The sequence below is a fragment of the Bombina bombina genome, chromosome 3, assembly GCF_027579735.1.
Source record: "Bombina bombina isolate aBomBom1 chromosome 3, aBomBom1.pri, whole genome shotgun sequence".
Lineage (NCBI taxonomy): Eukaryota > Metazoa > Chordata > Amphibia > Anura > Bombinatoridae > Bombina > Bombina bombina.
This window is the reverse complement of record NC_069501.1, coordinates 569,554,115-569,568,095: the sequence shown is the minus strand read 5'-3', so window position 1 is coordinate 569,568,095 and position 13,981 is coordinate 569,554,115. Positions and strand designations below refer to the sequence as shown.

Sequence of the window (13,981 nt, the reverse complement as noted above, 5' to 3'; positions counted from 1 at the left end):
CAGCAGCATTTTCTAGCAAATTCCATCCCTAGAAATATATTAACTGCACATACCTTATTGCAGGATAACCTGCACGCCATTCCCCCTCTGAAGTTACCTCACTCCTCAGAATATGTGAGAACGGCAGTGGATCTTAGTTACTTCTAAGATCATAGAAAACACAGGCAGATTCTTCTTCTAATGCTGCCTGAGAGAAAACAGTACACTCCGGTACCATTTAAAAATAACAAACTTTTGATTGAAGAAATAAACTAACTATAATACACCACTCTCCTCTTACTACCTCCATCTTTGTTGAGAGTTGCAAGAGAATGACTGGATATGGCAGTGAGGGGAGGAGCTATATAGCAGCTCTGCTGTGGGTGATCCTCTTGCAACTTCCTGTTGGGAAGGAGAATATCCCACAAGTAATGGATGATCCGTGGACTGGATACACTTAACAAGAGAAAAAACGGTACTGTGCCTTTAAGAGATAAAAAAGGCACACAATTTTGCAAAACAGTTTAAAAATGCAGCAAACTTTTCGAAATTTTTACAGTATGTACCTAAAGCATTAGTAAGATTGCACCACTAGCAATAGAAACGATTAACCCCTTAATGCCCAAACCGGATCGACAGTAGTCAGAAAAACCAGTTAAAGAAATTTCAGCACCTTGCCACAGCTCCGCTGTGGCCCTACCTTCCCTTAGGAACCAGATTTGTGGGGAAAAAGCTTCTTATAGGCCCTCAAACTGCAGCAGGACCCTCCATGTGAAACGGCTTGAACTTCTAGTCAAAATAACTGCGCATCTGAGGCACGAAATTAGGCCCCTCCCACCTCACTCCGGTGCTTGTGAGGCCTAAAGAAACACTCCCAAGTGTTTTAGTAATAGCCATGTGGGTAATAACCCCTGAAAGAAACCCAAAGGAACCTTGAAAGTGTCTCAAAAAACGATATTTTCAATAAAAACCATTTGCCCTGAAGTAGTGTCAACCAGCATAAACTAGCCCTGTTATGTAAGCTTGAAATTCCATACTTAGTCTCTGAATACAGCTTACCCTCCCTCATGGGGATATTAACAGTCTTTTCTAGCATTATCACAGTCTTGTCTAGAAATAAATGACTGAACATACCTCATTGCAGCCTAACGTGCAAACCGTTCCCCCCAACTGAAGTTCTCTTGTACTCTTCAGTCCTGTGTGGGAACAGCAGTGGATTTTAGTTACAACATGCTAAAATCATCTTCCTCTTTGCAGAAATCTTCATCCCCTTTCTTCTAGAGAGTAAATAGTACACACCGGTACCATTTAAAATAACAAACTCTTGCTTGTAGAAAATAAAAACTACAATTCTAACACCACATTAACTTTACCCTTCCGATTGCTTAGAGCCGGCAAAGAGAATGACTGGGGGGTGGAGCTAGAGGGGGAGCTATATGGACAGCTCTGCTGTGTGCTCTCTTTGCCACTTCCTGTTGGGAAGGAGAATATCCCACAAGTAAAGGATGAATCTGTGGACTGGATACACCTTACAAGAGAAAACACTAACGTATTAAGAAATAATCAAATCAGCCCATAGCACTTAACAACGAATAAAGGACATATGTAGGATCTGAAGAGTTAGTGAGCAAAGGTGTCTGCTATATCCGAGTTTGCGATGCCTTAGGAAAAGTTAATTTGAAGTGCAAGACAGTCTGAAGTCCAAAAGTTCAGCCGAGACCGATAATCAAGCCAATTTCGTTTTGCCTGAGGCTCTGGCCCACATGAGCAGGAAGGTTATACTTCATCCAACACCCACGGCTAACCGAATCTTATACTTTTTCCAATGGTGGGGTACCTTGCAGAGATGGCGATAAGATAATGCCTGCCAGTCCATGTCCCGCTGCCCATCCTCTGCAAGCTGCCTGTTTACCTGGTATTGCACTGCCATTTCGTTGACGAAGTTCGCAGGTATGCATGCAGATGGTTTTTCAGAGTAAACCTGCAGGTCTCTGTTCGCACTGGCAAGTATATTTTGCGAGCCGCATAAAACGTTCAACCCCATCCCAGAGTTAAAAGCAATGTGTGCTGACCTCACCATCCATCTTGATTCGGGATCGGTGTCTGGAGAAGGGACTGAAAAGGTCTGCAAGCTCCTCTCTGAAGCTGGTAGAGGTTGCGGAAGGTGGTGGGGAGAGTAAGTGTTAAGGTCGCACTGCTCCAGTGATCTCGTCAACCCTGCTCTATGTATCTCAGGAGATGTGCACAGATCCCTGCGAGATGGCTCTTCTGGGAGTTGGCGCCATCTTGACGTTAGCCCTGAGGGATTCTCTGCCCGAGTATCGGTCAGTAGTAATTGCAGAGTAGATTCCAGCTTGCTCAAAGCTAGTAAGTCATGTACCGTAATCAGTATATTCTTATGTTGGAGTGTCGTTTTAGCGGGAAGAGTTTCCATTCTTGTTCCCAGCTACGTTTTAAGTATGGGTGTGTCGAAGCTGCTCTCTCCTTCTCTATATCTTTTTGTCGTTCCGGGGGCCAAGAGATGTTAGTCTTGATCCTTGGAGGTGCCCGAATAGCTAAAACTATTAAGGGCTAATAGGATGGCAAAGAATTATTCCTGAAATAAGGAAAAAGTCTTGATCTTTAAGCAGAGCGCAGACTTGCAACCATCTTAGAACGCCACCCACCGGAAGTCTCCTTTTTTCATCATATTTTATAAAAAAAAATTACAGTAAATTATATGTGATATGATGAAAATAATGGTATCTTTAGAAAGTCCATTTAATGGTGAGAAAAACAGTATCTAATGTGTGGGTACAGTAAATGAGTAAGAGGAAAATTACAGCTGAACACAAACACCGCAGAAAAATAGCCCTGGACCTCAACAGTAAGAAAATTGAAAAATGGTCTGGTCACTAAGGAATGGAATACATTTAGCCACCAATTAGCAAGCGCTACCCAGGTCCTGAAACAAAAAATGGTCCGGCTCCTAAACTTACATTTTTGTAAGTACTTTTTCAAATAAAGATACCAAGAAAACGAAGAAAATGATAATAGGAGTAAATTAGAAAGTTGCATGGTCTATCTAAATCATGAAAGTTTAATTTCGACTAGACTATCCCTTTAAGTGCATTTCAATTTTAAATAGAAACATTTTCAGTACGCTTGTAATGGCAAAAATTCTTCTTGTAAAAGCTATCAATGTTTTACGGACAGCCTTTATTCTACATGGGCATGTGGAGCATATCTATATAAACTCCAGGCACCAGGATTTCAAAAAGTGTGTCTGCTCAGAGAGCCAAGAACGCTTGTACCATGAAAACAGATTTACCTCTGATGTAACAATGCTTTGCCACTCTGTGCTGAAAATAGATTTAAAATGCTGGTATACATACCATATCTAAACACACTCCATATGCCTGTGTACTTTAAAAGCACTCACTGAAACATAATAGCTTTTACAAGAAGCATTTTTTGCCAATACATGTTTATTACAAAAATGCTTCTATTGAAAACTTAAATGCACTCATATGCATTTCAATTTTGGCAGTACTATCCCTTCAGCATTCTGCAGTATAACACAAGGCACATACTTCATGAGCAAATGCGCAGGGTCACTTGCACAAACAGATGTGTTGGCCACTATGTTCGAGAGACCACAAACACACTCCACATGGATAAAGCCTTAGAAAGCTTGAAATATGAAGCACTTACCACTAAGAACATCAGGACTGATGTATGCTGGGCTTCCTCTCTGATCCTTTAAAAGATCATCTTCACTCACCAAGTGTTTCCCAAGGCAGAAATTGGTGATGGTTATTCTATGGGTTCTAAGAAGGGAGACATGGAACGAAGATAAAATACCAATTAAGAACAGTGTGTTACCAATTGTTTTGTCGTTTTCTGAGATAATAGCATACAGTGCATTACAATGTTCTCTTTCCCTTGAGATTCAGTGTAATCCCATGTGAAAAAAATTTGTTCATCAGATCACATACCAAATGGAGAATAGTCACTCTCAAAAAGGAACATTAAACATCTCTTGCAAAAATTGTGCTTTGTTCCATTCTCCATAAAACATTAAAGCAGTTAAAGGGACACTCAAGTCAAAATAAACTTTCATGATTCAGATAGAGCATGCAATTTTACTTTCATTAACAAAATTTGTACACACTTTTTATATTTACAATTCTGGAGTCACTAATTACCACTGAGCATGTGCAAGAATTCACAGAATATACATATATGCATTTGTGATTGGCTGATGGCCGTCACATGATACAGGGGGGGAGTGGAAATAGACATAACTTGGTCAGAAAAAAAAAATGTACTGCTCATTTGAAGTTTAGACTAAGTGCTATTGCATTGTCTTTTTATCATGCATTTGTTGGCAATGCAAATCTACTGTATTCACTGGTCCTTTAAACACATATCTAAGGACTACCTGGGCTGCACTATATAATGAAATAAAAAGGAAAAAAAATACAGGGGAAAAAAGATATACAGAAATACCTTCAGAGAGACAGAATACACTTAAGAGATTATAATATGAAATGTTTAATAGTAATAAAAACTTTGCAATATATTATTATTTTACCCACTTTTCCTGTCATTTAACTTAAAATTATATTTGCAAATATGAGAATTAGATGCATTCACTGCAGACTTCACTAGCTAGCCAACTCTGCTAAATATCTGTCCCTACTTGGGGACAAGATACTGCTAAACAAATTTAAGTGGCTAGCCTGGCTTCCCTAAATATGACAAGTAGTGGTGGGGCCCTGAGTTTGGCCATTGAAAATCAAATGCCGCAAACGGTTTTAAACCATTCACAAAGCTTTCACGCTTGGTCAGTGTGCTAATTTATAATAACACTACACAAAAGACTTGTAAATACGAGATAGTATATATCTTTAACTATCACTCCTGTCAAAGTCTAGATGATGAGGCAGCTACTTGCCTTCTATATAAAGATCACTTCACAAAGTCAATCTGCCTTTCCATATATGGATGCCCCAAGCCAAAAATGTGCTGTGACCTGAGATATCACAGAAAATGCAAAACGCCTGCTAAAAAAAACACAATTTATGCTTACCTGATAAATTTATTTCTCTTGTGGTGTATCCAGTCCATGGATCATCCATCACTTGTGGGATATTCTCATTCCCAACAGGAAGTTGCAAGAGGATACCCACAGCAGAGCTGTTATATAGCTCCTCCCCTCACTACCATATCCAGTCATTCTCTTGCAACTCTCAACCGAAAACAAGCAGAGAAAGGAGAAACCATAGGGTGCAGTGGTGACTGTAGTTTAAATTTAAAAATTACCTGCCTAAAATGACAGGGCGGGCCGTGGACTGGATACACCACAAGAGAAATTAATTTTTCAGGTAAGCATAAATTGTGTTTTCTCTTGTAAGGTGTATCCAGTCCACGGATCATCCATTACTTGTGGGATACCAATACCAAAGCTAAAGTACACAGATGAAGGGAGGGACAAGGCAGGTACTTAAACGGAAGGTACCACTGCCTGTAAAACCTCTCTCCCAAAAAACATAATTTATGTAAGAACTTACCTGATAAATTCATTTCTTTCATATTAGCAAGAGTCCATGAGCTAGTGACGTATGGGATATACATTCCTACCAGGAGGGGCAAAGTTTCCCAAACCTTAAAATGCCTATAAATACACCCCTCACCACACCCACAAATCAGTTTAACGAATAGCCAAGAAGTGGGGTGAAAGCATAAAAAATAAGGAATTAGAATAATTGTGCTTTATACAAAAAATCATAACCACCACAAAAAGGGCGGGCCTCATGGACTCTTGCTAATATGAAAGAAATGAATTTATCAGGTAAGTTCTTAAATAAATTATGTTTTCTTTCATGTAATTAGCAAGAGTCCATGAGCTAGTGATGTATGGGATAATGACTACCCAAGATGTGGATCTTTCCACGCAAGAGTCACTAGAGAGGGAGGGATAAAATAAAGACAGCCAATTCCTGCTGAAAATAATCCACACCCAAAATAAAGTTTATTGAAAAAAAGAGCAGAAGATTCAAACTGAAACCGCTGCCTGAAGTACTTTTCTACCAAAAACTGCTTCAGAAGAAGAAAACACATCAAAATGGTAGAATTTAGTAAAAGTATGCAAAGAAGACCAAGTTGCTGCTTTGCAAATGTGATCAACCGAAGCTTCATTCCTAAACGCCCAGGAAGTAGAAACTGACCTAGTAGAATGAGCTGCGGAATCTGTTGGCGCTCTACAAATAACCGATAATAATGAGCTGTAATCCATTGAGGCGGAGTTTTACCCGACTCGACATAAGCATGATGAATTAAAGATTTCAACCAAGATGCCAAAGAAATGGCAGAAGCTTTCTGGCCTTTTCTAGAACCGGAAAAGATAACAAATAGACTAGAAGTCTTTCGGAAAGACTTAGTAGCTTCAACATAATATTTCAAAGCTCTAACAACATCCAAAGAATGCAACGATTTCTCCTTAGAATTCTTAGGATTAGGACATAATGAAGGAACCACAATTTCTCTACTAATGTTGTTGGAATTCACAACCTTAGGCAAAAATTCAAAAGAAGTTCGCAACACCGCCTTATCCTGATGAAAAATCAGAAAAGGAGACTCACAAGAAAGAGCAGATAATTCAGAGACTCTTCTGGCAGAAGAGATGGCCAAAAGGAACAAAACTTTCCAAGAAAGTAATTTAATGTCCAAAGAATGCATGGGTTCAAACGGAGGAGCTTGAAGAGCCCCCAGAACCAAATTCAAACTCCAAGGAGGAGAAATTGACTTAATGACAGGTTTTATACGAACCAAGGCTTGTACAAAACAATGAATATCAGGAAGATTAGCAATCTTTCTGTGAAAAAGAACAGAAAGAGCAGAGATTTGACCTTTCAAGGAACTTGCGGACAAACCTTTATCTAAACCATCCTGAAGAAACTGTAAAATTCTCGGAATTCTAAAAGAATGCCAGAAAAAATGATGAGAAAGACACCAAGAAATATAAGTCTTCCAGACTCTATAATATATCTCTCTAGATACAGATTTACGAGCCTGTAACATAGTATTAATCACAGAGTCAGAGAAACCTCTTTGACCAAGAATCAAGCGTTCAATCTCCATACCTTTAAATTTAAGGATTTGAGATCCTGATGGAAAAAAGGACCTTGCGACAGAAGGTCTGGTCTTAACGGAAGAGTCCACGGTTGACAAGAGGCCATCCGGACAAGATCCGCATACCAAAACCTGTGAGGCCATGCCGGAGCTACCAGCAGAACAAACGAGCATTCCTTCAGAATCTTGGAGATTACTCTTGGAAGAAGAACTAGAGGCGGAAAGATATAGGCAGGATGATACTTCCAAGGAAGTGATAATGCATCCACTGCCTCCGCCTGAGGATCCCGGGATCTGGACAGATACCTGGGAAGTTTCTTGTTTAGATGAGAAGCCATCAGATCTATTTCTGGAAGTTCCCACATTTGAACAATCTGAAGAAATACCTCTGGGTGAAGAGACCATTCGCCCGGATGCAACGTTTGGCGACTGAGATAATCCGCTTCCCAATTGTCTATTCCTGGAATATGAACCGCAGAGATTAGACAGGAGCTGGATACCGCACAAACCAGAATTCGAGATACTTCTTTCATAGCCAGAGGACTGTGAGTCCCGCCTTGATGATTGATGTATGCCACAGTTGTGACATTGTCTGTCTGAAAACAAATGAACGATTCTCTCTTCAGAAGAGGCCAAGACTGAAGAGCTCTGAAAATTGCACGGAGTTCCAAAATATTGATCGGTAATCTCACCTCCTGAGATTCCCAAACTCCTTGTGCCGTCAGAGACCCCCACACAGCTCCCCAACCTGTAAGACTTGCATCTGTTGAAATTACAGTCCAGGTCGGAAGAACAAAAGAAGCCCCCTGAATTAAACGATGGTGATCTGTCCACCACGTCAGAGAGTGTCGTACAATCGGTTTTAAAGATATTAATTGAGATATCTTTGTGTAATCCCTGCACCATTGATTCAGCATACAGAGCTGAAGAGGTTGCATGTGAAAACGAGCAAAGGGGATCGCGTCCGATGCAGCAGTCATAAGACCTACAATTTCCATGCATAAGGCTACCGAAGGGAATGATTGTGACTGAAGGTTTCGACAAGCTGAAATCAATTTTAGACGACTCTTGTTTGTCAAAGACAGAGTCATGGACACTGAATCTATCTGGAAACCCAGAAAGGTTACCCTTGTCTGAGGAATCAATTAACTTTTTAGTGAATTGATCCTCCAACCATGATCTTGAAGAAACAACACAAGTTGATTCGTATGAGATTCTGCTAAATGTAAAGACTGAGCAAGTACCAAGATATCGTCCAAATAAGGAAATACCACAATACCCTGTTCTCTGATTACAGACCGAAGGGCACCGAGAACCTTTGTAAAAATTCTTGGAGCTGTAGCTAGGCCAAACGGCAGAGCCACAAACTGGTAATGCTTGTCCAGGAAAGAGAATCTCAGGAACTGATAGTGATCTGGATGAATCGGAATATGCAGATATGCATCCTGTAAATCTATTGTGGACATATAATGCCCTTGCTGAACAAAAGGCAAGATAGTCCTTACAGTTACCATTTTGAATGTTGGTATCCTTACATAACGATTCAATATTTTTAGATCCAGAACTGGTCTGAAGGAATTCTCCTTCTTTGGTACAATGAAGAGATTCGAATAAAACCCCAGCCCCTGTTCCAGAACTGGAACTGGCATAATTACTCCAGCCAACTCTAGATCTGAAACACATTTCAGAAATGCTTGAGCTTTCACTGGATTTACTGGGACACGGGAAAGAAAAAATCTCTTTGCAGGAGGTCTTATCTTGAAACCAATTCTGTACCCTTCTGAAACGATGTTCTGAATCCAAAGATTGTGAACAGAATTGATCCAAATTTCTTAGAAAAAACGTAACCTGCCCCCTACCAGCTGAGCTGGAATGAGGGCCGCACCTTCATGTTTACTTAGAAGCTGGCTTTGCTTTTCTAGAAGGCTTGGATTTATTCCAGACTGGAGATGGTTTCCAAACTGAAACTGCTCCTGAGGATGAAGGATCAGGCTTTTGTTCTTTGTTGAAACGAAAGGAACGAAAACGATTATTAGCCCTGTTTTTACCCTTAGATTTTTTATCCTGTGGTAAAAAAGTTCCTTTCCCACCAGTAACAGTTGAGATAATAGAATCCAACTGAGAACCAAATAATTTGTTACCCTGGAAAGAAAGGGAAAGTAGAGTTGATTTAGAAGACATATCAGCATTCCAAGTTTTAAGCCATAAAGCTCTTCTAGCTAAAATAGCTAGAGACATAAACCTGACATCAACTCTGATAATATCAAAAATGGCATCACAGATAAAATTATTAGCATGTTGAAGAATAATAATAATATTATGAGAATCATGATCTGTTACTTGTTGCGCTAAAGTTTCCAACCAAAAAGTTGAAGCTGCAGCAACATCAGCCAATGATATAGCAGGTCTAAGAAGATTACCTGAACACAGATAAGCTTTTCTTAGAAAGGATTCAATTTTCCTATCTAAAGGATCCTTAAACGAAGTACCATCTGACGTAGGAATAGTAGTACGTTTAGCAAGGGTAGAAATAGCCCCATCAACTTTAGGGATTTTGTCCCAAAATTCTAATCTGTCAGACGGCACAGGATATAATTGCTTAAAACGTTTAGAAGGAGTAAATGAATTACCCAAATTATTCCACTCTCTGGAAATTACTTCAGAAATAGCACCAGGAACAGGAAAAACTTCTGGAATAACCACAGGAGATTTAAAGACCTTATCTAAACGTTTAGATTTAGTATCAAGAGGACCAGAATCCTCAATTTCTAAAGCAATTAGTACTTCTTTAAGTAAAGAACGAATAAATTCCATTTTAAATAAATATGAAGATTTATCAGCATCAACCTCTGAGACAGAATCCTCTGAACCAGAAGAGTCATTAGAATCAGAATGATGATGTTCATTTAAAAATTCATCTGTATAAAGAGAAGTTTTAAAAGATTTTTTATGTTTACTAGAAGGAGGAATAACAGACATAGCCTTCTTGATGGATTCAGAAACAAAATCTCTTATGTTATCAGGAACACTCTGAACATTAGATGTTGATGGAACTGCAACAGGTAATGGTACTTTACTAAAGGAAATATTATCTGCATTAACAAGTTTGTCATGACAATTAATACAAACAACAGCTGGAGGAACAGCTACCAAAAGTTTACAGCAGATACACTTAGCTTTGGTAGTTCCAGCACCAGACAGCGATTTTCCTGAAGTATCTTCTGACTCAGATGCAACGTGAGACATCTTGCAATATGTAAGAGAAAAAACAACATATAAAGCAAAATTGATCAAATTCCTTAAATGACAGTTTCAGGAATGGGAAAAATGCCAAGGAACAAGCTTCTAGCAACCAGAAGCAATGAAAAATGAGACTTAAATAATGTGGAGACAAAAGTGACGCCCATATTTTTTCTAAGCGCCAAATAAGACGCCCACATTATTTGGCGCCTAAATGCTTTTGGCGCCAAAAATGACGCCACATCCAGAACGCCGAAATTTTTGGCGCAAAAGAACGTCAAAAAATGACGCAACTTCCGGCGACATGTATGACGCCGGAAACAGAAAAGATTTTTTGCGCCAAAAAAGTCAGCGCCAAGAATGACGCAATAAAATGAAGCATTTTCAGCCCCCGCGAGCCTAACAGCCCACAGGGAAAAAAAGTCAAATTTTTAAGGTAAGAAAAATGATTGATTCAAATGCATTATCCCAAATATGAAACTGACTGTCTGAAAATAAGGAATGTTGAACATCCTGAGTCAAGGCAAATAAATGTTTGAATACATATATTTAGAACTTTATTAAAAAAGTGCCCAACCATAGCTTAGAGTGTCACAGAAAATAAGACTTACTTACCCCAGGACACTCATCTACATGTTTGTAGAAAGCCAAACCAGTACTGAAACGAAAATCAGCAGAGGTAATGGTATATATATATATATATATATATATATATATATATATAAAAGAGTATATCGTCGATCTGAAAAGGGAGGTAAGAGATGAATCTCTACGACCGATAACAGAGAACCTATGAAATAGACCCCGTAGAAAGAGATCATTGAATTCAAACAGGCAATACTCTCCTCACATCCCTCTGACATTCACTGCATGCTGAGAGGAAAACCGGGCTCCAACCTGCTGCGGAGCGCATATCAACGTAGAATCTAGCACAAACTTACTTCACCACCTCCATAGGAGGCAAAGTTTGTAAAACTGATTTGTGGGTGTTGTGAGGGGAGTGGAGTATTTATAGGCATTTTGAGGTTTGGGAAACTTTGCCCCTCCTGGTAGGAATGTATATCCCATACGTCACTAGCTCATGGACTCTTGCTAATTACATGAAAGAAAACATCAGTACACACCGGCACTGCATAGTATTTATCCAGTCTACACAATTTCTCTGGCACTGCAATTGTGTCACAGTCATTCAGAGCAGCTAAAACCTCCTTAAGTAACACGCAGAGGTGTTCAAGCTTAAATTTAAATGTAGAAATATCAGAATCAGGTACCCTTCCTGAATCAGAAACATCACCCACAGACTGAAGTTCTCCTTCCTCAGCTTCAGCATATTGTGAGGCAGTATCAGACATGGTTCTTAAAGCGTCAGTATGCTCTACATTTCGTCTAATCCCAGAGCTATCTCGCTTACCTCTAAATTCAGGTAGTCTGGCTAATACCGCTGACAGTGTATTATCCATGACTGCTGCCATGTCTTGTAAAGTAAACGCTATGGGTGCCCTAGATGTACTTGGCGCCATTTCAGCGTGAGTCCCTTGAGCGGGAGTCAAAGGATCTGACACGTGGGGAGAGTTAGTCGGCATAACTTCCCCCTCGTTAGATTCCTCTGGTGATAAATCTTTTAAAGACAAAATATGATCTTTATTGCTTAAAGTGAAATCAGTACAATTGGTACACATTCTAAGAGGGGGTTCCACCATGGCTTTTAAACATAATGAACAAGGAGTTTCCTCTATGTCAGACATGTTTATACAGACTAGCAATGAGACTAGCAAGCTTGGAAAACACTTTAAATCAAGTTAACAAGCAAATATAAAAAAACAGTACTGTGTCTTTAAGAGAAACAAATTTTGTCAAAATTTGAAACAGTGAAAAAAGGCAGTTACACAAACGAAATTTTTACAGTGTATGTAATAGGCTAACAGAGCATTGCACCCACTTGCAAATGGATGATTAACCCCTTAGATCAAAAAAAACGACAGACATTTTTTACCAGTCACAACAAACTGCCACAGCTCTCCTGTGGCTCCTACCTTCCCCAATAAACGATTTTAGACCCTTTAGAGATGTCCTGTAGCATTCAGGGAACTTCTGAGGAAAACTGGATGTCTCAGTCTGTAATTTTAACTGCGCAAAAAAAACGCTAAAATAAGCCCCTCCCACTCATATTACAACAGTGGAAAGCCTCAGGAAACTGTTTCTAGGCAAAAATAAAGCCAGCCATGTGGAAAAAAATTAGGCCCCAATAAAGTTTTATCACCAAGCATATATAAAAAACGATTAAACATGCCAGCAAACGTTTTATATAGCATTTCCATAAGGGTATTACCCCTGAGAGCAAGCATGATACCAGTCGTTATTAAATCACTGTATTCAGGCTTAACTTACATTTATCAGGTATCAGCAGCATTTTCTAGCATTTCCAATCCTAGAAAAAATTATAACTGCACATACCTCAAGCAGAGTAAACTGCACGCCATTCTCCCTCTGAAGTTACCTCTCTCCTCAGACATATGTGAGAAAAGCAATGGATCTTAGTTACAACCTGCTAAGATCATAGAAAACTCAGGCAGATTCTTCTACTATCTCTGCCTGAGATAAAATAGCACAACTCCGGTAATATTTAAAAATAACAAACTTTTGATTGAAGTAAATAAACTAACTATTTTTCACCACTCCTCTTACTACCTCCATGTGCGTTGAGAGTTGCAAGAGAATGACTGGATATGGTAGTGAGGGGAGGAGCTATATAACAGCTCTGCTGTGGGTATCCTCTTGCAACTTCCTGTTGGGAATGAGAATATCCCACAAGTAATGGATGATCCGTGGACTGGATACACCTTACAAGAGAAAGAATGGGACACATGTAGGAGCTTTAAGTGCTTTGCAGTGCTGCTCCACAACCATGAAGCTGTTCTCTTCAAACAGCGCTGTGCTCTGACTGCACTGTGTTAGTTGTCCTTAAAGTGCAGCCAGAGCAAAGCATGGTTTGTAGATAGCAGTCAAATCCAGAGTAGCGCTTCCAAGCAGCAGCGCATTGATTGAGGACTGGCTCTCAGAGTTTTTTTTTCATCCGCGCCCCCTACCCTTTCCCAGTCTGCAAAGCTGTGACTCCTGAATGCTACACGTTTTTCTGAGCAATGCACCTTTTATATTACAAAAATGTTACCTTATAATTGTGATGTTAGACCAGGAGCAAAGGAAACAGGTATTCAAGAGATATTTAAAAACATGTCTTTCTCTGCAGCTAATTTGCAATGCAATTTTCAACTGCTGTGATAAATATTCTACAACTTTAAAAAATGCTTTATTCTCCAGTTAATCAACACACTGCAATTGTGTTGGTGCTTTAGTGTAATTTAAAAGTGAATTTCAATTCAAAATGACCTGCAGTCATTTTTTTTACAGAAAAAAAAGAAGAAAAAAAAGATGTAGCTCTGGGCATGGATGTAGGTGTAATGCCGAAGGCCGTCTATTCAAGCCCCAGACATATTATGAGCTGAACATACTGTACTTCTTGGCATGAATCATTTTGACTAAGAGGAATAATCTGTATTTATGTTCTGTATTTAGCCCACGCTGATCTCTTGGGAACACACCAACCTGGGAAACACTGATAACTAATTTCATGGTCTCTGCTTTTTAA

The 13,981-nt window shown here is 39.4% G+C and overlaps 1 protein-coding gene across 1 annotated transcript in view; it reads right to left on the bottom strand.

The window, feature by feature from the left end:
• STK40 (serine/threonine kinase 40) overlaps window positions 1-13,981 on the bottom strand; it is a 130,149-nt gene that overhangs the window by 40,397 nt on the left and 75,771 nt on the right. Inside the window, exons 7-8 of the mRNA XM_053705375.1 lie at window positions 3,673-3,788; window positions 1,785-2,343 (exon numbers count right to left, since the gene is read on the bottom strand). Coding sequence (XP_053561350.1) covers window positions 1,785-2,343; window positions 3,673-3,788 — 675 coding nt within the window. The remainder of the gene's footprint in view (window positions 1-1,784; window positions 2,344-3,672; window positions 3,789-13,981) is intronic.